Source organism: Anas acuta, chromosome 16 (assembly GCF_963932015.1).
Source record: "Anas acuta chromosome 16, bAnaAcu1.1, whole genome shotgun sequence".
Taxonomy (NCBI): Eukaryota; Metazoa; Chordata; class Aves; order Anseriformes; family Anatidae; genus Anas; species Anas acuta.
The window spans coordinates 10,452,126-10,477,324 of NC_088994.1; the positions used below are offsets into that span (position 1 = coordinate 10,452,126).

A 25,199-nucleotide genomic window follows, 5' to 3' on the forward strand; every position below is an offset into this window, starting at 1 on the left:
GAAATACTTTCCTGTAGAACATCGTTTTATCGCATTCTATTTTTTTCAGGTAATTTGGGTTAATTTTGTAATGAACTCACTTCATTAATGTGCACAATGTGTAATGTGCACACTTTGCATGAGTAGCGTAAGAACCCAGAAGAATACGTAAATAAATAAATAAAATTACAGGACCTAAGAGACAGAGATTATATCTATTCATTAAAATGGAAAAGTACATGCTGCCTAAATGATGAGGGCTTTTTTGGTTTTGTTTTTGTTTCTTTTTAAAAGAAAACATTCATTTTTCTTTTTTCTTTTTTCACTGTTTTGTATTGTATGTTCTGCAAAGCATAGTGTCAGTTTGATTGTTAAATAAAGCAGATCAGTAATTAGCAATAGAGCTAATCGTTATTCTTTTGTTAATTGGTAATACACAACCTACTTAGTCACTGAATTTGAACAACAGAGTTTTTCCCAGTCTGTGAGAGTGGATCCTTGTCACCATCAAGAAAAGAACAGAAACAACCCACGCGTTGCTAAAAATAACAGTTCTTCATCCACTCAAGCCATTTCCTTCGAGCTCCCCACTGTGTGCAACAAGCACTAATAAAAGAAACGTCAGAGCAGGGCTCCCCGGTGCATCCCCTGCCCTCCCAGCTGGCTGCTCAGTGCTGGGGGACCACACCAACCCCAGGCCCTGAAAAAAAGAAAAATCACTTGCCCAGAAGGTGTGGTCTAATCTGACTGGGATATCTGTAAAATTGTTCCTCTCTTGAGCTGAGCTGAACCTTGGCTGCCTTTAGCAGCACTGCTCATGCCTGCTTGCCCTGCCACAGCCCGTGCTTTTGTCATGAAAACTTTGCTGAAGTTGGTGACACTACACAGAGCCCCATTTTAACTCATATTTCAACCTCTTACAAAGCATTTCATGCACAGTCCTACACACCTGAATATCAGTCTTACCTTGTTAATATTAATGCTGCATCCAATGACAAACCCTAAAGCTAAGCAAGTTAACAACACATGGTATTCCAAATATATAAAATATACCAAAAAAAAAAAAAAAAAATTATAGGCAGCTCTATATATTTACTCCTCTGTGGCACAAGATGGCACCAGACACTTCCCTAATCTCAGTCTGTTACAAAAGTGGACAGGCAAAGCAGTTTAAACCAGAGCCGTATGTATGGGTTTAAGTGACAGGAACCCTAAGGCACTGGACTCCACCAGCTGTGTTCAAGGTGTCCACTAGCCCCCTGGAGTGCCTGGGGCACAGAAGGATGCCTCTTCTCCTGAGAACTTCAGCCTGTCACAAAAGTTTTTTGGTATTGACAAAAGCAATTATAAATAAATAAATAAATAAATAAATAAATAAATAAATAAATTTTAAAAAAAATAAAAAATAAAATAAAAAAACAGATCACTGTTGCCTCCTGATATTCCCTCTATTTCATTCTGTTCACTGCACCATATACTCAGACAACTCTAGTGTAGTTGCTCTGTTTTAAGTCTTGCCCAGCAAATGACAGGATAAGAATAAAGCAACAAGCATCCCAATACAATCTCTATGTCTTAGATAAGTTGACTGATGACATATTGATGGCTGGATCTGCATGTGCAGTGGACCATCCTTATTGTGCACACAATTAATCCTGTTGCAGGCTTTAGACAGGAGTCTTGCAAACACCAAGCATTCACCAAAACCTTCACCCTTCTTTACACGTGCAGTGGTGTCATTTTAAGATCAAGCAAGGCAGTGAATCATGAGCACTTCAGCACAGTCACAAGCCCAGCTTTTCTGAAGAATGAGCTATTGCACATCACCTAACTCATCAAGCACAAGACAGATTCCTAGATCCTGGCTTTTAAAAATTATGGACAGAGTTGTTGTTCAAGTAATAAAATTAATCTAAATAAATTTTGCCTTTGGGCAGCTCCTTTTGGCTCTGTCTCTAAAACAATGTCCACAAGAAAACAAGCCTGTAGGCATGGTCCTGGGCAGCAGCAGCAACAGAAAACCAAAAATTGTCTAAATCTAGACCTTGCCAATTTTCCCTCCAGAAATCAGTTATCATTATCCTGTATTTTACAAGGTAAGGAGCACTCAGCTACATTCTCTTCTGTATTTTTAGCCGTAGCTGTTATTTAGAAACCTTTGCCACCAATGTTTGTCAGTGGTAGGTGATTACTAAGAGGTTTTTGAAATTCCAGCATCATTGTCACTGAGTTTCTTATCATCGCAATATTTGCTGGGGAATGGAAAGAGTGAGGGGGAAGTCTGAAGAGTTTGGATTCACACATCACTTCTCACTTAGTACGAGAAGTGAAGAAACAGATTCCAGGAAAAATCCTGGAATTTTCCAGCTTCACACAACTAGGGGACTACAGAGGGGAAAACCCAAAGCTCAGGCTCATGGCCCCAGCGTGTTTACCTCCCTGCTTTTCATGGATTGAGACCTCAGTGAGAGGGAAAGTAGAACTACATTTGAAAAGAATCTTGTGTTCAATAGACAGGAATTAGGTACTCTGGGTTTGAATCTCAGTCACATAATATCATTATATCTCCACTGCAGAATGATAGGAGCATGTTATTCCCGTTCCTGCTTTGACATCTAATTAGCCAGCAAAGGAAAGATAACCCAGTAGGCATGGGTGTGCGTCTACAGCAGGGACAGATCTCTGGACACCTTGTTAGCATGTGGTCTCCCCAGACAGTCCACAAAAACCTTTTAAGCTGATATTGCTTGGAGGAAGGAAGGCATCATCAGATCACATAAAGAAAATCCTCAGTAAAATTAAGCATATATATTGTTATATTATATGCATACGTATATTAATATTATTATTTTATGTTTATATATATATAACTACCAGAGTAGAAAACAGAAGGGAGTCAGGGGAAAGCAGGAGGGGGATGAAGATTCACCCTGTCCACCTGAAAAAAAAAAAAAAAATGCTGGGTAGTGACAATGTTCTCTTTCAGAAAACTATGAACAAGGGACATCGTGAAATCAGACTTCACTGGTTTAGGGTTATGTCACCTGCATCCTTTGAGCCCAGGAAAGCAAGGTTGCAGAATGGTTTCAGAAGTTTCTAAGCTGTCAGCAAACGTGTCCTTGGTGAATTCAGATGAAATCTAATTATTTCTGCCATCAGAAGTTAAGTAAGATTGAAGATGGATGTAACCTTTTCAAGGCAATACCTTTTCTTGTCAAGAAAACATTCAGTACTTACAAAATGTCAGCTTTTCTTCTTTTAAATGGGAAAATGTGCTATTCAAAAACCCCTAACTATACATTATCATCAAATACAAAGAAATATGTGTAAATAACCTTGAGTACTTGAACTGAAGAAAAAACACATGCACACAAAACCACGAAAGCCTGTGAGTCTAAATAGATGTTGTTTCATTTTTCATTACCAAATGGGTACAAGGCTTCACAAATCACATTTGCTTTCTAAATGTATTTAGCTTTCCATATCAGGAAGATTCTAACAGAAAATATTCTGTATTTACACACCGTGGTTTGACATAAAAAATAAATAAAATAAAATGAAATGAAATAAAATAAAATAAAATAAAATAAAATAAAATAAAATAAAATAAAATAAAATAAAATAAAATAAAATAAAATAAAATAAAATAAAAATTGCAAATTTCAGAATCCTGAAAAGGGAAGCACTCTGATCCTGAGGAGAGTTTAAATCTCTTTTTACCCCAAAGGGCCAAATCCCTGGGAGCAGCAGTACGACGGTGCCTGTGTGGTTGGTTTAATAAACAGACACAGACCTTTGCTATTTGTAGTCACAGCTAAATCTAAGCAGTAACTAAAGATTGTCTCACTCCATTCTAGAAGTTATTTACAAATAGCAATGCAGATAAAAACACTGAAGCTGAATTTCTTTTTACAGCTATTGTATTAAGGTCACATCTGCCAAACACAAAAAGAACAGAATCAGAAAACCTTGGACCAAACTAGCAAGACTGAAAACTAGGCTTAACAGATAATTAAAATTAAGGGTTAGGTTCCGGAAGATTTTATCACAGCAGTAAACACTTATGGGACTTTCGTTCCCCCACTTTCTTTTCCTTCTTTTTTCCTTTCTTCGAACCCAGTCAGCCAAGGATGTTTCTTTTGCAGTCTTCACGTGAGGTCATGCACAAATAGACAGAAATAAAAGTAGATGTTTTAAACAGCCTGAAACTTCTTCAGGTCTGGGACTGGCTGGTGTCAGGTACAGCACACAGTACATCTCTAGTACTTGAGGAGTAATAGTATCAGAAAAACAAAACAAAACAAAACAAAACAAAACAAAAAAAAAACAGCACCTATAGCTCAGCCTGGCACCACAGGGCATGAGATTTGTGAAGACAAAGGCTGCAATATTTTCCAGAGACACATAGAAAATACTCCGGGGATTCTTGGCACTGACAAAGCTGAACAGTAGAATGCAGCTGGCTCAATCATATCTGCTTGTCTTTCACCGTTTATGTGAGAGCACAAAACTGATACTCAGTGTTATTAGTCTAAAGCACTTAAAATCCATTGAATATGACAGAGTGCCTGCAGGTGCTGGGAAGTGTTCTGCAATCAGATATGCTTTGTCTCCTTTTGAATTTGGATGAGAAAAAAACCTGTGTATCATGTCCAAAAGTTGAGTCTGTTCAACCTGTTGTTAACAGGTTGAAATTATAGAAACATTCATCTAAAAGCCACTTTGTTGTAATCTCTACTAGACGTTCCTGTTCCTCACTAATTACAAAGGTTGGCAGACCCACTCTCCACTTGCAGTACTGGAGCTTTTTCTGCAGCCAGGGTTGAAAGGAAATTGAAAGAATCTACTTTGAAATGCTGTAAACTGCAAGCATTCTACTTCAATAAGGTTTCAGTTGGTTGTATCAGGTGAGGATCTACTCTTACAATTAGAAAATCTCTTCTAATAATCTGATACAAATATGTGCACCCTCTATTCATCTCAGATTCACTCTTGCCTCAGATTGTAGTGAGCCTCAGAGTATAAAATAACTTTATTAGCTATGGGCTTGATTGCAAAATGTATGAAATACAGCTTCTTGAAGGAACATAATCAATATTTTTCCAATATTGCATCTGATTCTGCAGTCTATGAATGACAGTAGCAAAAATGCTTCCGCAAAGTTGTTACTCTAAAACTTTCATAAAAACCACAGCATTTTAGTGGACAGCATTTAATCATCCAAGTATTTAAGATAGTGTCATCATGTGTCCTTTTTGCCAGACTACTGTGAGGTTCTTACTTCCATTTTGTTATACATTGATAACCTGAAAGCAAAAGAGCCCAAACCAGATTTCCACTATTTTTAATAACTAGTGATATCTTCATGACTTCAGTGAAAAATACTAAATGATTTTTTTTTCTTGAACTTGGTCGCTACTCAACAGGTTTATGATCTACAAATTATCTGGTGAATAACATCTTCAGTTTAATTTATTGCATTTGTCAAGTATTCTATTACCAAAAACTAAAATTCTATTGAGTCAAGAGTTCAGCACAGAATAACTCTGTGTGTCAGTAGAGAGCTGAGTAACCACCACGAAGTGCCCAGGTCATGAATTCAAGCACATGTTTAAAGTTATTTCCAAATCAAAGCCTGTAACATAATGGGCACTCTAGAAAGATGCACAGAATACAGAAACAGTGTACAGTGCTTTTGCTTCAGTGAGATAAAATATTTTTATTTTTATCTAAGTCTTTTTCTATAAAGAGCAAAACTGAGGAGAAATCTTCAAAAGTATTTCAATCACTATTTTGGCTATTTGGATCAGCAGGAAAAGAGTAATTACCTGTTGAATAGGAATAGCTGCCTGTTTATTATTCTATGACTTCCTTTAAATTTTCCAATTTGGTTTGGCACAAACTATTGTTGAAAAAGAGTGAAAATAAAATAAAATTATATGCATTTATCAGCTGATACCAGATTGATTCTTGTGACAAGTGTTAAACAAGGTTTTTCTTTCAACATCATCACAAGAGAAATATGTTTAAAAACTCTATTATCCACACTTAGCAGTAAAGGTTATTTTCTCTTTACTTTTCCCTGAGGATTATACAGTTTTTCTTGTGAAGAAACAAGTGAATAATAATAGCAAGTAACCCAAAAAAAAAAAAAAAAAAAAGACATGATCAGTATATATCTCTGGAAAAGCAGCAGGAACTGACAGCTGAGTGCCATCAACTTATGTTAATATTTATAATAATATGTTATTGCAAAATATATTGCAAAATTTCATTTCATCTAGGCTTTCCAATTCTGAGCAGAGCAATCCCTAACACCTTCTGAAAATGTGGCCTAAGGTGTCTTGTGCAAGCACAGCTTCTTCCCATTTTTGTAAAGACCTTAGAGTTGGCTTGAGCTTGCAATCAGATATATAATGCTCAAGCCCACTATTTTTAGCACTTAATGGCAAAGCTAATAGTGCCATTAATCCAATCCACTATATAACATTCAATTTCCACTTCAAATTGCATCTCAGTGCAAATGGTAGCTTGATTCCTGCTGTCAGATGCATTTGGAAAATCATGATGAAACATATTTAATGACTTCTGATTCTCAGATTCAGCTGACATATGGGGAAACCTGTAGCAGTCTTTTGGAACAGTGTAATGGAGAATTCGAGAGTTGATATTTACAGAACTGAAACTGAAAATAAGTTTTTTAGCCTGGACTGAAGTAAAGAGTGGCATTTCTTGTAAGCCATGTTCAGTCAGCCTGGATACTTTCCGTGTGCCTCATCCCCTTGTTCTAACTCTCCCAACTGGATGTGGCTAAGCCTGCTTTGCTGTTCTTTTTCCTTTTACATCTTCTATATTCTTCCTAACACATGTGATTGAATTCCTTTTAATCACATCTTGTTTTTTTCTTTTCTTTTTTTTTCTTTTTTTCTTTTTTTCTTTTTTTTTTTTTTCTTTTAATGGCAGGTGTTTCTAGAAGAAAGAAGTCATTACCTTTATTATCCAAAAAAATGCAAGGAAATTAATAGGTTTCCTTAGAAAAAGAGAAGCTGGAAGCTCTGTTGTTTGTTTTTTTGTCTTGAGTCATTTCTCCAGCTAATGGCTATTTAAGGATCAAATCATGATATCCAAAGCAATAAATTATATAAGATGATTCACTCGTGCTTTATACTAATCATGACTCAATTCTGGTTTTGCATGTTAACTGAAGAGACACCTTTTTTATTCTGAAGAACCAACAAGCGTAGTGCAGTACATTGCTGTGCCCGGCCAGATGGGGAAGAGAGGACTGGAATTAAAATGGCAAAACACTCCTGGGAATTTGTTTACATGGGGGTGGCTAAAACATTAGTGCCCCTCCATCAACAGGTAGTCCAGAGACAAGCCCAGAAGGATGTTGTACCTCTTTGCATACCTCAGGCGTGGGCACCCTTCTCCATGACAGGGAACTCTGCCTTCCATCCTGCTCCCACCCAAGACAAAACAACCTCCACCTGCCACTTCACAAGACAATGCACAAGTAAGCTTGCAAGGAGGTAATATCCTGCCCAGCCTTGGGCTCCTCCTCTGTTGGAAAGACAACATTTATTAGGGCAGTGAAAATCACTATTTCCAGAAATCACTATGTTCAGTGCACTCCATCAGCTCAAGAGAGTTAGCAAGAAACAACTGAGGTTCGTTGCACAAAATAAAGGCAGCTGCTCTAGGCATAAATCCATAACTGCTGCACTCTAGAGGGGGCAATATATTTTCCCTATCATGGGATTAGAGGAATGGGAGAGATATTTTGTTGTTTTAATTTATCTGCTTTGAAACACATCACTGTGAATTTAGGGAGAGACTTTGAAAGACCAATTAAATTCTTTACAATGTTAACTGGACAAATTGTTGGGCAAGTCCCCAGCTTATTTTACATATTAAAATTCCGGCAATGGATGCCACCCTTGCACAGGTATCATTTGAAGTCTGAATTTGAGATTGAATTATTGGCGCATGTTAATGAAACCGTGGGCTCAGAATGAAAATGAAAAAGATTTTTCACTTTCTGAGCAAACAAACCTGTGATAGAAACTCCAGATATCAGTACATGTGGCACAACATTGCTTTGATTCTACAGAACTTCTGTGAAAACACCAGTTATGAAATACACAGACATCAGTTAGTGCTTCCAAAAAAAAATCAAATTAAAAAAATCACTACACAACTATAGTGTGACTAAGTAATGTGCAAAGAAAATCCACCTTGTGCTTGCCACTTCGTTTACATGGTAACTGGTCCCACACAGGCTAAAATCAGTACAATTCCATGTAAAAGGTGGCCTCCCAGGAGAAAAAGCAGGTACTGGAAGGAAGGTTTAATTTTCAAAGAGTAAAGAAAGGTAAGGGTGCATGGAAATTTATTTAATTTCTCCAACAGAGGTGCCTAGCTGGGGATCATCATTAGCTTAAGGGATGACAAAAAAGTTCAAGTGCAATTAGGTCGAAAGAAAAGATTACTTCAGGTCATTGGACATGCTTCCAAGGAAAACAGACCAACACTAGATTTCCATTCTCATGAACTGAACAATAGTATAAATAATAATAATAATAATTATTAATAATAATAATATCAATAATGGGGGTGGTTAAGAAAACTGAGGCAACTGAACTTGAAGAACCCTGTCCTTGAAGCCAAAGTTAGCAGAGCTGGTTTGGAAAGCGTATTCATCTAAAACTTCACTTCCATGTAATACATTCAACAGCTAGTTGAGGGTCTGGGCCACCTGGGGTAACCCTTCACTGCCTATACAATATAATCCACTTCTGAGGCAGGGGGAGAGAAAAAATATATGTATTAACTAGCAAGAGTTGGTTAAGCCTTTAGGCTGTCTGAGCTAGGCCACGGAAGAGGCACAATGCAGAGGAGACAAGAACCCGCACTTGGTTCACTTGTGAGCAAGGAATTTGGGAATCAAAACAAGCAAACAAACAAAGCCCAAACCCAAATCATTTGTGAGCAAGAAATTAAACCTCCAAGAGCTTGTTTCTGATGAAACCAACACTCTGGCTCTGGACAGAAGGAGTGTAGAGCAATATAGTGCATGGGCACCCTATACACTTCTGAGCACCCTTTTTTTATTATTATTTTTCTCCCAGATGAATTTTAGGGTAAATCAATCATATTTGTTATCTGCAGAGGGCGCCAGACAGTTTCAGATCCGCTGGTGGATCTAGCGAGGGGATGCTGTACCTGGTGGTTGCAGCTGTCAGTCAGAAAGGTGCTTGCTCTCTAATGGCCACTGCTCTGCAAGGAGGATGTAGTAGGAGTTGTTTTTTATCTCATGCATGTATAAACCCCTTGGTTCTTTTTTTTTTTTTTTTTTTTTTTTTTTTTTACTTTTCTTGCCACTGAAGTAGCAAGAGGTGCTTCTCACAAAAGCTGCAACACACGAACCCACACTGGCCCCAGCCAGCTGACAGCAGCAGATGGGGAAACTGCCTGCTTTTAATCACCAGAATTAGAACCAGCAACGTGCTGCTGCTGATTTTTCCCTTCAGAGAAAACTGTCTGATGCCTGATTTGAAGCTCACTTTCTTCTAAGGCAGAAGAGCAGCCTGTGACTGACACAAAACTCACTGTAATTGAAGATTATTTTTTTTTATGTTTCTACTTGCAAAATTGATTAACAAAAAGTCCTGCTTGATTCCATCCCATGTGCACAACAACAACTTGGAAAGCTTTTTTTTTCTTCTTCTTTTTTCCTTTTCCTCCTTTTTTTCAACCTTTGCTCTGTCAGGTCTGTAATCCCTTGTGAATTCAAGTCTTTTGCTGACAATGAATACCACACACTTTGCCTTTTCATTTCAGCCTGTGCTGCTTAATGTCACCGAAGACTTCAGTGACTCAATCCTCAACAACAGAAGCAGCGATGGATTTTGTGAGCAGGTCTTCATAAAAGCTGAGGTCTTCTTGACTTTAGGGATCATCAGCCTGCTGGAAAACATCCTTGTCATTCTTGCAGTCCTGAAGAATGGAAACCTACATTCTCCCATGTATTTCTTCCTGTGTAGCTTGGCTGTGGCAGATATGTTAGTGAGCATGTCAAATGCCTTGGAGACCATCATGATTGCAATCCTGAGCAACGGCTATTTGATCATTGATGACCACTTTATTCAGCATATGGACAATGTGTTTGACTCAATGATATGTATTTCTTTGGTAGCCTCAATTTGCAACCTCTTGGTTATAGCCATTGACAGGTACATAACTATTTTCTATGCTCTCCGTTACCACAGTATCATGACAGTGAAGAAAGCTTTAACCCTGATTGTGGTCATCTGGATCGCTTGCATCGTCTGTGGCATCATATTCATTGCCTACTCAGAAAGCAAAACTGTCATTGTCTGTCTCATCACAATGTTCTTTACCATGCTCTTTCTCATGGCCTCCCTTTATGTTCACATGTTCTTGTTTGCACGCCTGCATGTTAAGCGGATCGCTGCCCTCCCTGTGGACGGGGTGCCCTACCAGCGTACTTGCATGAAAGGAGCTGTCACCATCACTATATTACTAGGTGTCTTCATTGTTTGCTGGGCACCTTTCTTCCTTCACCTCATTCTCATTATTTCTTGCCCAATGAATCCATATTGTGTCTGCTACACTTCACATTTCAATACCTATCTGGTCTTGATAATGTGCAACTCGGTAATTGATCCACTTATTTATGCCTTCCGGAGCCTGGAGATGAGAAAGACTTTCAAAGAAATAGTGTGTTGCTGTTATGGCATGAGCATGGGACAGTGCATGCTGTAAACATCTGGCTTTGTGTTGAGAATAGAGAGAGGATACATACAATAAGTGTATGAATATATACACATATGCAGATACCTAGCAAGTCTGTTTTAAAAGCCTTGCTTGAAGGAAGGGCACAGGGAAAAAGAAAAAAAAAGAAATATATATATATATTTAATGCCTTGATTTATACTTTTTAAAATGAGAAGGATTTAACTAAATGATTTGAAGTTATTTAAAGAGTTGTAACAAAATTAAATCAAAAGCAGTTTGCAAAATAGATCAAAAAACTTACTGGGGAAAAAAAAAAAGAATCCTGAAAGTGAATGCTACTTTACAGAGAATGGAATAATATTGTGTCTGTACCCTTCATTTGTACCTGTTGCTTTATCTCTGTGCCTCTGTCAACAAAGTCAGTGTTTTCTAAGAGTCCATTAGTAACCCCTATGAAAAGCTATTCACTTGCAAGACAAGTGAATCAAAACAAATCAAACCACTGATAGGTAACAGCATGGCTGTACTGTAACTCCGATGTCTCTATCTTTTAATAAAGAATTAGATTGACATTTATGCTGCTTGCTATCAAGTCAACTGAGAAAAGTCTTAAAAGGATCAAAGTAAGCAGTTGGCTGGCACTGAAATATTCTTTCACTAGAAGTCAGCTAACTGAAAGTGAACTGTTGTATAAATGATAGTGTGATTTGAACAGCTGACTGATAGAAGTGACTCATCTAAGAAGGCATCTACATTGCTTATTGTGATATAGGAGTATCATATCCTCAAAAATTAAAAAAAAAAAAACCAAAAAAAAAAGGAATGCACTGATAAATGTACTATTTGGTATGTTAATAAAATAAAACATGGATATCTCCTTTTGATAAATAGTTACCAATAAGATTCACCCCTTGAGAATTTTGAAGACCAGGGATCTGAAGACAGAGATAAATATAAGGAATAGCTAAAATGCCAAATAGTTTGAATTTAGCTTTGTGTTAAAGCTGCATGAACTCTTCAGAAATAGCCATTTGGCTAATTTAGGTACCTTTGAGAAGTAAGCTGTGTATGGCAGATATGACTTCTATGCACTGTCAAATATGTGTCGTGGGTCAGACTGATTTTACTTAAAGATCTTTAAACTGAGTTCAGTGGATGAACTCTGCTGCATTGGAAATAAGAAAGGAACATGGTCTTTGCAATCATTTTCATGTGCAAGTTTGTGGCATGTAAAGCATGCAATTTCAGCTACAACAATTTAGTCTTTTCCTCTGCTTCTGATAGGAACAAACCACATAAGTGGCCTTCAAATAGCTTATTGTAACTGAGCAATGGCTGACGTGATTTGTATATAACACAACGTACAGGCAGTATCACTGTCATCACAGTGCCAGACTAAGAAAACTCTAAGCCATTCAAGTCTACTTGGCAACTTTCTGGTATCTTGCATTCAGTAAGGGCAGCTTGACTTGAGACTTGATTTTTTTTCAGCAGAACTGCTAAGTTTTTATTTCTGAGGGTTCCCTTGCCGGTCTAGGAACAGTTATCCAGACCAGGGCCCCCCAGTCTATTCCACTGCCAGTTCTGCATCCACACAACAGTAGTCTGGCCCAATCCCAGGGTGATGGTAGCTTCATGACCACAGAAAGAAAGAAAGAAACAGAAAGAAACCACCAAGATCCTTTGGGCACTGTGAAGCACATAGCAGAACTGGCACAAATGAAAATTTTCCCACATTTAAGGTAGAGAACAGAGAAAATCCCATCAAGTGGCAAGTAAACTCAACCCAAATGCTTTCAACCTGTATCGGTGTCTCACAAATCACAGTTTCACAGTACTAAGATCTATTTTGTCAACTCAGTCTGTCTTTTGCAATGCCAGATGTAGCACATTAAGATGAACTGAAATAAATCATCACAGGAAATCCCACAACTGACTTCTCTTGCTGTGGAAATATTGTACCTACTTATAAAAAAGTCCTACCTGCTGTTAGTGTTATGTACATTTATACCATGGAGCATGGTTTGCCATGATATTCTGCCTCAGGTTATTGTGTATTTAGTTCTTATTGTACCTGATGTCCTACTTACGTCTCATCTTGAAAGTGATTTTAGATGAGACTGATTCATACTGTGCTGTGCCTTTAAGAAAATAAATAAATAAATAAATAAAAATAAAATAAAAATAGATCTGTTAAATAAAACAATCTGAAGGCATCACTTTGAATCCTGTTTGTTTCTCTCCATTCATGGTGCCATGTCAAACCACAGTCCCCGAAATTAGAAATAAAGTTTAACACTGGTCAAAAACTCCTCAATCTGTGTTCTGTCCACAGAGCTATACAGAAATGAGTAAAAAGCCAGGCATCTCCATCCCACTTGCAAAAATGATGGAAAGAGGACCCAAAAAATCCCTCAAACGTCTCTCACACTTCTAGCACCAATGAGCAAAGGTGCAGTTCTTCCCCACAAATCATCCACTGAGATGGATGGTGTGCTTGTTGAGTCACATTTCCAAATTCCCAACTGTAACTCACACTTTGGGAGCCCATGGTGCAGTACCCTACAGGGAGCCAGGATGGCAGTCATTGCTAGCCCATCTGTGATGGGAAAGGAAAGAAATTTTCCATGGGACTGAACTCTGGAATGAAAGTGAATGAAAACTAACAGTTACAGCTCCAGGTGTGAAGTGGAAGTGGATGGAAGAACAGGACTGTGCTCAGAAAATATCACTGCAATCATTTCCTTTGGGCCAGACCTTAGTGCTTCACAGAGAAGGGAGTCAAAGAACTGGTGTTCAGCCACCCGCAGGGTAAGAGCTGAGGCTCAGGTCAGCACTCATCTAAGGGACACACAAGGAATGGAGCATCAGCAGTGGTCCCCCAATACAGCATCATTTCCCAGCAGCACCCACTATAAATGTGTCTGTACAGCAGAACAGACATCACAGCAGCACCTCTTTCTACAGGGCTGCAGCCCTGAACATATGCAAAGAATTGGAGCAACATTTCTATCTGCCCAGAATCTGCCCTTGTTTATAGTTGCAGTGAAATAGGAACATTTTCAGAGAAGCTAGTGGTAAACATAATGCATGATATGCTCATGAGCAGAAGTACTTCTTCCCTGGTAAGAGTGCTAGGCTTCATGAGATAGATACTGTTTCCCCTTAAATAGGATGAGAAATGGCAGAGATAATATCCTTTCAATTTAAAGATGCCATTTGTATGGATTTATTGATTCAGTTTCTGTGCACAAAAATTAGTCAGTCCATGAGTACTGCATTTTCCATTTGAACTGTCATTTGCTCAGAGATTTGTTAAAAAACTCATATATTCAGACAAATACTTGAATTCTCAGGAGCACAAGAAATTCACTAAGCCAACTCAATACATCATATTCTGCAAATTATAGCTAGCCTTGCCTCTTTGATGTAATATTAGCACTATGCATGCAATTTTTACATCAAAAAGTGTCTAAATATTTTATAATCTAAAGCATTTTTCCTAATGGATAAATAAAAAATTCTAGGAACAGAATCCTGCAGTAAACCAAGGTCATCAGTTGGGCCACTGGTACAAATACCTTGTCAGAGATGAACCCCCTTCACTGAAATATAATGATTATAACAGTTGATGCCCAGACTGGGACTACAGCTAGCTGCTTGATTTGGTAGCTATACCTAAACCACTTAGGTGATTTTTAAGCTGCACACCTCTCAGTATAACAGAAACCTCTCAGCTAGTATGACCTGGTCACTATGACAGCCAGCATGGGTACAGCAAATGCAATTGTTCCAGAATAGCTTGTTCTTTCCTGGCTCCACCTTGGAAAAGTAGAGGCAAGCCACATTCAGACTGATTGACATGAGAACTATCCCTTCTGAACAAGGTATAGAAGTTTGGAATATTCTCTGTGGGCTACAGGGTACAGGAGGGCTCCTATAGCTACTGTTGGCAATCTGAAGGTTGGCTCCAAATGTCACTGCAAACATTGCTACTGAGCAACATCAGGTCTCTTTAACATTCCCTCTTCGGAACAGCCCTGGGTACAGGCATGGATCTGATTCTTTATCACAGCTGTAATGCAAAGCCTGTATTCAACAGACTCTTAGGTGGAAGGCTGAGGAAAGATAAAGTTTTCAAGGAAAATTAAAAAAAAAAAAGAAAAAAGTACTACCCATATATCTCTGTGAAGAATATTCAGATGTGCTGTTCTGCCCATTTTCAAAGGTTAAAACATAAAAGGTTAAAATGCAATCCTGTTTTTAAGTGTTTGAATTAATAATTGATATTAAATGACTAGAGGCGTGGACCAAAGAAGATAAAGCAGCTCCTTTAGGCTAGAACTACAAGTGAAGCCCTTTTGCACAGCTTAACGCTCACTACACAGAGCGCAATGTGGCATCACAGCTGCACGTTTTGTTGTGTTCTCACTAGGCTGGAATAGATTAGGGTTACAGCTCAAGTCAGACTTTACACTGATGAATGAAAATAAGCTGTATTGAATTTTCTCCAAAGAAAAAACATAGCTTTCAATCCTTTAAATATGATTGGAAAATAAGTAATTTTTATTCTTCTTCCTTGTTTAAAATGATTTTTTTTTTTTTCTTAGGAATAACAAGTACAGGAAAGCTTTCTTCAAATCCAATTTTCATAACCATCCACCACCTTAGCAACCTCATAGCCATTACATATCTCATAGGCAATTTAAATTGTAGTTCACAACTATGCTTATTCATCACTCTCATAACATATACCTGTTAGAGTCAATCACTGGGTAAGGTACCAACACAGGGCCTTTCTACTCGCACCAGTGCAGGTATGAGCAAAAGATGCTTTTCTATCACACTCAGATTCAAGTTGTGCACAGTAGACCTAAACTTGCATGAGATGTGGAGGTTTGTATATCATTAGTGGGATAGAAATGTCTCTGAAACAAAAGCCATAAAAATGGAACACAATTGATTTGGTGTTTGTGCAACACTGTATTGGTCAATGGGGCAGAAGGCAACTACAGAAATGTATATATTTCAAGAAGACTTCTGACAAGGACTTGGAAGAATTAAGATATATGTATGTGATATTCACAGCATTCTGAAGACACTGATGAGAAAAGGAAATCTACTCACAATTCTTACTCATTCATATGACTTTGGCTGCACCAGAAGAGAATACAGAGGTACGTTCTGGAAAGAGGATGAAAGTAGTTTAATATTTGCTATTGTTGTTGGTATCAATGTTCATACTGCCAGAATTAACTGTCTCTGTAAATGGTTCTGAATTTCCAAGTTTTTTTAACTGCAAAATTTAAAACTATGTAGAACACATTTTATTTAATTTCTTTGTTTACAAAAAACACACATTTTATTTTATTTAAGGATATTCCTTTCTCTTAGAGAACGATTAGAGACAAACAAGGCACTTGTGAAGCAAGATTTACTTAATAGATCCTTAAATCCATGATTCTACCATTTCAACTCTCTCCATTAATAAAAAACCTCAGTCAATATTCACCCTCAAGCATTAACTGATGCAATTTCTGGTTTGCTCTATACTGCATTGTTGAGTCAAACTCAGTGATATTCCAGGAAGAGTAAAATATATAGAACAGTCCTCTTTCACTGTAACAAGTATAATAAGCAGCATGACACTTTCAACACATTATTGATATAATTGCCATAATTGTAAGGATGCACTCTGGGGGTAAGCTGCAACTGAACCACAAAGCCAGATGCCAAGTGTGATGGACTTGAGGCTGCTCTGTACTAATACATAACTTGACTTAACACATTTAAGCACATGTAAACTCACATACATCACGAGGAATGAACATTTCTGGAGACTCACATATTTCTAAATGTACAAGAAACTGTAGGTAAAGCAAAACAATTTCAGATCTCCACCCTTGTGCACCTGCTATTGCATGCTTTTCCATTCAAACTAACTTACTCAACACAGTCCCATTTTATACAAGCAATTGGGCAGAAATTTCACTATCTCTACCTTCAAAAGCTGTACAACTGAAACAACCTTACCCCCACAGGGGCCATTATACTGGGTGAGTTGATAATCAAAGCAGTGAAAAGGTGCAGCAGGGAGAATCAGTCTAAACAGTTATTTCCTGTGATGAGGAAAGGTAGCGAAGGCCTATTAGCACTCATTCCATTAGGAGTTCATATTACACCTTAACAGAGTTTTGCATGAGTGTCAGTGTATGTGACAAATGTGCTGGAGTGCATGCTGAGAGAAAAGCATCCAAGTGTGATGGAGAATAAGAGCATTAAGTAGCAGAGCGCTTCCTCTTCCATTAGCATACAGCTGTGAAGGTCGTCTCAGGACTTCTTGAGCTATAAGTGGATTGAACTCCTTGTCTCTTTGTGTACTATCTTATTGCATGATAGTGGGTATTCCTAAAAGCTAATGTCACAAGCAAGGCAGTTTCTCTTAGTCTCTTCAACAGTCACTGAAGAAGATGAGACTCTTCTGCTCACTTCCCAGAAAAGGCAAATTAGGATAATGCTTCATGACATCTGTGCCAGGAACAACTTTCTTCTTTGGCTACAGAGGGATCTGACAGGGCCTGCTAAAAACTAGCTCTTAAATCTTTTTATCTAATTGTTAGTTTTGTAAGGAAAGTGGTCACACAATTCTATATTCAGGAAAAAAATACAGAAGTAGCATTACTTTTGGAAATAACTTGTTTTGTCCTCTACCCCCAGTAAAATAAAGTGAATTTATATCCTACCCTGCTGACCCTGGCCTTTCCAAATCAAAAATGAACTACTGAAAAAATTGCAGAGTACTTTTGTTTTTCCTGAAATATCTATGTAATGGAAAGAGGCAGACAGAGGCATCTCCATTTCTTCTCGTTATGCCATCACTTCTGAGATCATAAAGAAAATCTGGTTCCAGAATTGCCCAAACAGTGGGAGACCTAGAGCTATAGCACTGCCTGCATGCAGGAGTACTGGCGTACAATGAGTTCATTCCATAAATCATTGCAGTTCAGCAACTGCTGAGACTTTCATCACCATCAGGTTCAACAGCCCTAAGAAAATATTAGGTAAAAAAGAGAGAGAAAAGAAGGCTGGATGGAAAATTGAAGACTGAACATCTGTTCAAACAGCTACTGGTGGCATGTAGCAAGGCTAAAAAACATGGGAGAAGACAAGATCTGACAATGGATAAGTTTGGTGCTTGTGAACAGACAAGGACTATTATCTGTGAAATACAAGCATCTGCAGCTAATTAGTACAGACCTTGTCTGAATCATTGTTAACTACCTTATTTCACAAAGGCAACACGCTGCTCCTGTCTTCAGCCTTTAAGAACAAAGCAGCTCTTCATAAAATACTTGTCTTTCAAATCGATGCTGAACATTTTCTTCATTTGGGCAGAACACCAGACCAATTCTTGCAGCCTTTTACTACTTACCTCTTCATCGCAGACAATTATCTGATACCCATGAACCTATCTGACTTTAGTAATCTTAAAACTGTACAGCATGTACTTGAAAATCAGCTCTAAATCAAGGACTCATAATTTGTAGTTCTTAAGTGGTATGTGGATAGTAAACAAAGATATTCTTTCTTTTTCAATCTTCTCTGCACAAAATCAAATGAGGTAGACTTGGAATTCAAAATTTCTGGTAAAAAGAATTTAGAAAGCAAAACCAGAAATGAAGCATGGAGTAAACTTATCCTCATAGATAAGTAAGTGATTCGTGTGTTTGTTTATAAATCTTGTCATGCAAAAAAAATCAACCAAACATACTGCTTGTCATAATGAAGTGTACTGTGTTATATTTTTATGTAATATACCATGTATTCAATCAGAAAGGTATATTATACAACACAAAGACAGATCTCTACATATAAAAGATGCTCCTAAATTTAAAAGAAATCATTTTTATGTAGACCCTGTCGATATATTTCCAGGTTTGCTACCCAATATGAGGTGGGGAGCTTTATTTTTCTTGCCTCTGTGACTATGCAGCTTTTCTTTTGCTTCTGAGCCAAGGATGCGTAATCAGTAACTGTGATCATCTGTTCTGCAAAAGCTATCACAGGGACCATTAACCACCTTCATATCCCTCATTTGAGAAAACAGCTCTAACAATTCCAGTAATGAAAAACATTTGTATATGGTTATGTAAGTCTAATGCTTAAATAAGCTTTATGGGATGCTAATCATCCAGATTTTATACAAGATCATATGTAAAATAAATGAATGTATGATTTAATTTATAATGATGAGCCATGTAAGTTGTATAAGTTTGGAGAGGGTGGAGGCAAAGAAGGAGATTTGGGTAGATTTGGAGAAGCTTTTAAATGTCCAAACAGATTGTGTAAATTGAAATGAATGTCTTGGTTTTTGTTTGTTTGTTTGTTTTTTAATTCACAACTAAAAACTAGGAAAAGGCTGGAGGTTTCAAGAAAATGATTTTCAACCACCAGATTGGCCCTGGCATTTTCATTCAGGAGTCAGAGCATACCGTATAGCTAATCTTGGGGCAGAGACCAAAGGGCTTGTCATTTTAAAATGTTACCCATGAGCCCAGCCTGTATCTCCTGAAAGACACAAGTGACTTTCTCAGCACTAAAATCATGAAAAGAGGTCCACCTTAGCAGCACAAAAACTAAGGAAAATGCCTACCTACTGCATCATGTAATAACCTGAGCATTCAGTTCCAGGAGAGGGAATAGCAAAGGTAGGGCAATGTGTCCATCATCAGCAAATAAAAAAAGTAGTCTCGAGACATATTTTTAAGCAGAATCACCTAACATTCTCTAAAAACAATGTTCTTCTCTCAAGCTGGTTTGAGGGGGTTTCCCACTGCTTTCTGTGACACCTGTTGCAGAAGGTACTTACAAGCAAAATTTGAGTAGGAGATTCTCTTTTGGTTTCTGATTGCTTTTCTGTCTCTCTTTGCCAGCTGTGCAACAGCATTTTCAACCCTGTGCTTTTCTAGACATCAAGTGCAACCTCTCAGCTATTACTCTTCTCCTCTGTACTGGTGGCCAGTTTAAATTAAATTATAGGGGAAAGATAAATAATTCACCCCAATTCCTGAGCAGCATTTGACACAACTTCCCTGTTTATTGTCATGTGTAACAAATGGGAACTTCACAGGAAAAACTCTGAAAAATAAAAATAAAAATAATCCATATATACAACTGATGCAAACCTGCCATTTCTATAAATATACCTACAACTGTGTTTCAGAAGTTCATACGCATACTGCTGTGTTATTGTTATTGACCAAAAAAAAAAAAATGTGTACAGGTATAATTAAAATCTTTATATGGACTAATGTACCTTACAGTGTACAGAACAACCATTAAACACAAGTTAGGTAAAAGCAATTAATAAAACACCAAAATGAATTATGTATCAAACATAAGAAATCCCCATTGGTCAAAATCAGATTCTATAAAGCAGAAAAAAAGTGCATTGTGAATGTTAAATTTGGAAGCAAGTGTATATTTGTGTACAAAGTGACAGTTGCATATTTCAATTGTAAAAAGATTTTACTAATGAATGATTGTTCTCTTATGGTAACTTCATATATATATCAGAAAGCATCAGCCTTTTCCTTTCTACTAAGGAAGCTGAGTTGAAAGTGAGAGCAAATGCAAGCAGTTGACACGTGGGTGTAATAACAATGCAAACATTGTTTCCACAACTGATTTGTATAATTTAGCCTTATTATGGGTGATCTGGCATTCAATTTAATAATTCTATCATATTATTATTATCTAAAATGCATATATTCTTTTGCTTTTAAAAAAAGTATCTGAAAATCATAAGCCAGATATGTCATAAATTCTGTTACAATGTTAATGACTATGAGAACATAAATCTTAAATTAAAAGGTAGGTGAAATGGAATGGCATTGGTAAGAAAAGCAAATTTTCATAGGGCAGTGATTTTCTCTTGAGAAAAAATACTTTTTTATTTCTTATTTCTTTTCCTCAATTTCTATGGGCAGGTAGTAATTACTCACAAAATCTGTTGAAATGGAATCATGCATGCGTGGAATCAGAGTGCACACAGAAGTTACTAAATATTCTTTTTAAAAATGAATTCAAGTGGAAAAACATGATGTTCTCAGAGTTTCAATTCATCATTTTCTTCCCTCATCTCATATAATATTCATTTAAACAGGTTTAGGTTCGATTTCTACCTCTGGTTATTATACAGTGTCACTGGGAGCTGACATGTCATCATGACTTCACAGTGCAAAGATCTTTTTTGTATTAAAATAAATTCTTTGCTGGCTGACAAAAATAAAAACTATGACAGATGTGCTTAGTGGGCTCATATGTATTTCCAAAGGCAATCACATAAATGATAGAAGGGAAATCTTGCCTCCAACCTGCTCCGAAAAGAAATCTTTTTATTATGATGTCCAGGAACAACAGCTTCCAGTTGGCTTGATGGGAGTTAGTCCTAACCTCTGCTAACTCCCAAAGGGGCAGAAAGAAACCTCCGAGGCATACTTGAAAATGTTGCCCTGTAGCTTTGGCCTCTATATTTAGACATCCTTAATTTTAGTTAATTTAAACCTATTGTACATGTAAGGGTTAAATGACAAGCCCAGAATATCCTTGAAACTTGAAGCCTACAACATGCAGAATTTTAAGGCAAGAAAGGCCAAATAATAATGTTATTTGGAGTGAAATATTCACTATCTAAATTCTGTATGATAATGCAAGTACATTGAAAATCAATGTTCTCTCTGTTAATGAGACAGGGTAATCAAAAAGAAACTAATTATTGCTTAGATATGTAGGATTTGAAATATCATTTTTTGACCTAAGTGCAGTTTCTTACAAGAATCTAATAATGAAATTACTGACAGTCCAAATGTACAAGAAATATTCAAAGCCAGCCCAATTACTATCTGAAAAACAACATGTGAAGAAGTAATCACTGTTGTACTCAACACTTTCCTTTTGCTTTGCTTAAGGAAAAAGAACTAGTGTGCGAGGCTTTGTTTTTCTTGGTTTTGGCTTGCAGACCAGAAAAACACTTAATTGGTACTGTGGGCAGAAGAATCTTTTGAGTACTTCCCTGCTGTTGCCCACTCCTAAATTAATTGAATTTCTTCTTTAGCCACCAAAACATACTGATCACAGGTTTCCATCTTTCAGGGTTGTGTAAAGCGTAGGGAAGAGATAGGAAAAGATGTAGGGGAGCATTTGTTAATTAATGTGAAATAGTGAAGCTGGCAGAGTTGGCAGGAAGGATATTTTGTTCAGGGAAGAGAATTCTCCAGATACTAACAGGTCAGAGACAGCTCAGGGAAGAAAAGAAAAAAGAAAAAAAAAAAAAAAAGGAAACAAGAAACAAGAAAGAAAAAAAAAAGGAAAAAAAAAAGAAAAAAGAAAAAAGAAAAAAAAAATTCTAGGATAGCTGGAGCTATGTTTTGTGTTTTGTTTTCTTAAATACACTCCCTGTGGTAATTTGCTTTAATTAAAAATTATTCTGATATATGGAAGTAATACTTTACTTCTAATGTGACAGTTACTCCCAATTTGTTGTATAATTACTCATTAGGAAAGCCAAATATCTTCTTAGGCATATGCACAAATATTGTTATTTAGAAAATTATTTCACTAATGCACTGCCCATTTTTTTGGTTTACTGGAATCTGGTAAGAGAACAACATGTAACACCAGCTTTTAACATTTCTTTTTCTGAAGAGATAAGTAAAATAAGGCAGCTCTGTAAACAGTGAAAGCTTTTCATACTCAAAGCCACCACTTCAAAGAACTTTAAGCAATCAGATTTTCTGAATAAAGGAAAATATGGAATTAACATAACTAAGAATATACTTTCCACATTTATGCAGCAGTGTATACCAGATCATTAAGACATCTGCATAGTGAGCAAGCATGTGTTTAAAAGAAAAAAGTCTTTTCTTAGAGGGAAGAAGGTGTTGGAATTTGAACAAGCCTTATCTTAATGAGAAACTGTCATTACAAAATATGTTGTTGTTTTTTAATCATTTAAAAGTTACAGGATTATCTTAATGTTGTACCAATGTCATTTTCAAAGGTCTTTTGTTCATATTGTAAATCCAACAGCATCTTGCCTGTTGTGTCAGTACTTATGTAGTCAGACCCACACTAGCTGTATATATTCATGGTGTTTAAGTACCTAAAACATGCTCTTTCACATCCTACAATAAGTAATTCCCAGGTAGAAACAGCACTTGGGAACTTCCCTGTCATCATGAGTTATGTAATGTGTACACATTTACCTTATACATGTGTGCCTTTTTACACATACACATATAAGCCCACACACTCATTTTCACCACGAAGGCATACTTTGAATCAATCACTGACAATTCATAGAAAATCTGGAATGTACTGGCTTTTACACAGTCAAGTTTGTTCTTCACATGTATGAAAGTGTAATTTGTTTTGTGTTCTGCTAGTAAGAATTTAAACATCCTCTGTTTTGCTGCCATCAGTTATGTCTAGCTAGTTTGAATTAAAATGTGAAAAACAAATGAGATCCACAGATTTATAATGTCATTTTAAGACAAAGTGGCACAAGGCAAACTACAATTTACTTAGATTAACACTACCTAGTGTTTGTGGAAGCTTAAATCTCAACTCTTCTTTTCTAGAGCCTCTGTTAATCCAACTGCTGTTTCAATTTTTATCATCTTATTTTGTGGATCTACAAAATACAACATCTCTAGTAGAGAAATTAGAATACCAAAGCAATCTCCTCTTTGATTTTTCTCTGTTTTAGCCCCTCTGTGTATTTAAAGGCATATGGGGGCCAAATTTCTTCAGAGAGCTGGGATCTCTGAGTCCTGAAAGAAATAGGAACCTAACCATGAGCAGCACAACACTTGAACTGCTGAGTATCCCCTGGGCAAACGCAGCCTGCAGTTTGATTGCAAATCTAACCCAGCAGGTCAACATTTCTGAAGAGCTCAACATCCTATTTTGGAATAACAAAAAGAGTGGCAAGCCTTTCAAGCAGCCTGGCACAGCTCCACAGCAGAGCACAAACCTGCAGTTTAAGCTCTGCGAAGCTCCTTGTGCAAGCGTGGCAAAGATGATGACTGACAATACACAGTGTGTCCTTCAAAGGTTTGTGCTTTTTTCCCCCCAGATTGTCACAAATCAGGCCACTCACAGATAGCCGCCACAAGCATGCTGATGCTGCGAGCAACTTGCTGTGCCACACCACGGCAGGATCAGGGGCACTCAGCAGAAGTGCTGTCTCGCAGAAGTGTTGAACTCAAACAGATCTAATCAGCAGTGCGGACGGGGCTGTCTGCTATACCTGGCCTGAAGTGTTTATAGACAAAACCAATACGCTAGAGTTTTCCTGACATTCATGCTAATAAACTGTGGAAACAAATCGGCATTACAAAGCAAAATAACAGGTAATTGCCATAGACATGTACTGCAAAACAACCAATTTGCCTGTGATTTAAATGAAAAATTACTATTACTCTGCCTTCATTTGCTATCTTCTGTATCAGAGCCTGTTATTAGTCATATTCCTGGTCCACAGTCCAGAAATAAATGAGTTTAATACTGAGCAGGAAGTGGATATGTTGGTATAATAACCTAAGTGTGTATATTTTTGTTGGTTAATTGCTTCTTTTCAAGAGAGGAAGGTTATGGAGCCATCATGCACCTAGCTTTGACAAAAAGCTGTTTTGGACAGTCAGACACTACCACAGGAAATGATAGTTCAAGTAGATAGGATAATCATTGGATGCAACACTGTACGTTAAATGACAATTAGAGAAGTTTCTTATTAAAAAAAAATAATAATAATAATAAAAATAATCAATTACCTCTTACTGTCAAGCTCATGGAAATTAAGGGTTTCTTGACACCATGCTGTGAAATACTTGCAGGTTTTTTTTTCTATTCTGCATTAGCAAATATTTCAAGCCCTGACTCATTACACTGGTTAGCTTCAGACCTTCAAATAACTTTCAGTAACAGTAACTAAAATGTCTGAGGATTCCCAATCCCAATAGAGTGAATTATTAATGGAGGGAAAAATCCTGATCACTAAAAATCCTCTGCTGAAAAATTGTCACAATCATGTGACACTTGTGCCCCACTGCCAGGGGCTCTCCATCCCATTGCCAAAAAATATTTTTCAACAAGGACTTTGAAAACTCAGTCAGGTGCATATCAGCTGTACCTTTCCCATACTTACTTCAGGAAGCAACGATTTGTGCATTTGTTGTCTCCCGACTGCTCTCATTTATAACATGCTGACATAATCCCAGGTTCATGCTTCTAATTCTACTGTTCTTGTTAGAAGAGGTGTTACTTTTGGACAATAGATGATCATCTTCTCTCTGGGGTGCAGAAAAAAAAAAAAGAACAGATGCTGTGAGCCTCACAGTGTTGTTTCTGAACAACAGGAAGAGGTCATCCAAGCTCGCTCCAATTTACTCAGACTG

The 25,199-nt window shown here is 37.2% G+C and overlaps 2 protein-coding genes across 2 annotated transcripts in view; one reads left to right on the forward strand and one right to left on the reverse strand.

Annotated features, from left to right (window-relative positions):
* The window catches only part of LOC137865433 (uncharacterized), a 74,593-nt gene extending 49,581 nt beyond the window's left edge, over positions 1-25,012 (reverse strand). Inside the window, exon 1 of the mRNA XM_068700516.1 lies at positions 24,950-25,012. Within this exon, the coding sequence (XP_068556617.1) occupies positions 24,950-24,997 (48 nt within the window). The 5' untranslated portion in view covers positions 24,998-25,012. The remainder of the gene's footprint in view (positions 1-24,949) is intronic.
* MC3R (melanocortin 3 receptor) lies at positions 9,364-12,845 on the forward strand. The gene has a single exon (XM_068700515.1). It carries the CDS (start codon positions 9,790-9,792, stop codon positions 10,765-10,767), a length of 978 nt encoding a protein of 325 aa, XP_068556616.1. The 5' UTR covers positions 9,364-9,789; the 3' UTR covers positions 10,768-12,845.
* Positions 25,013-25,199: the final 187 nt, after the last annotated feature.

What these genes read in the sequence shown, in the direction of transcription:
- MC3R (XM_068700515.1), top strand. Translation starts at nt 9,790, where the DNA reads ATGAATACCACACACTTTGCCTTTTCATTTCAGCCTGTGCTGCTTAAT.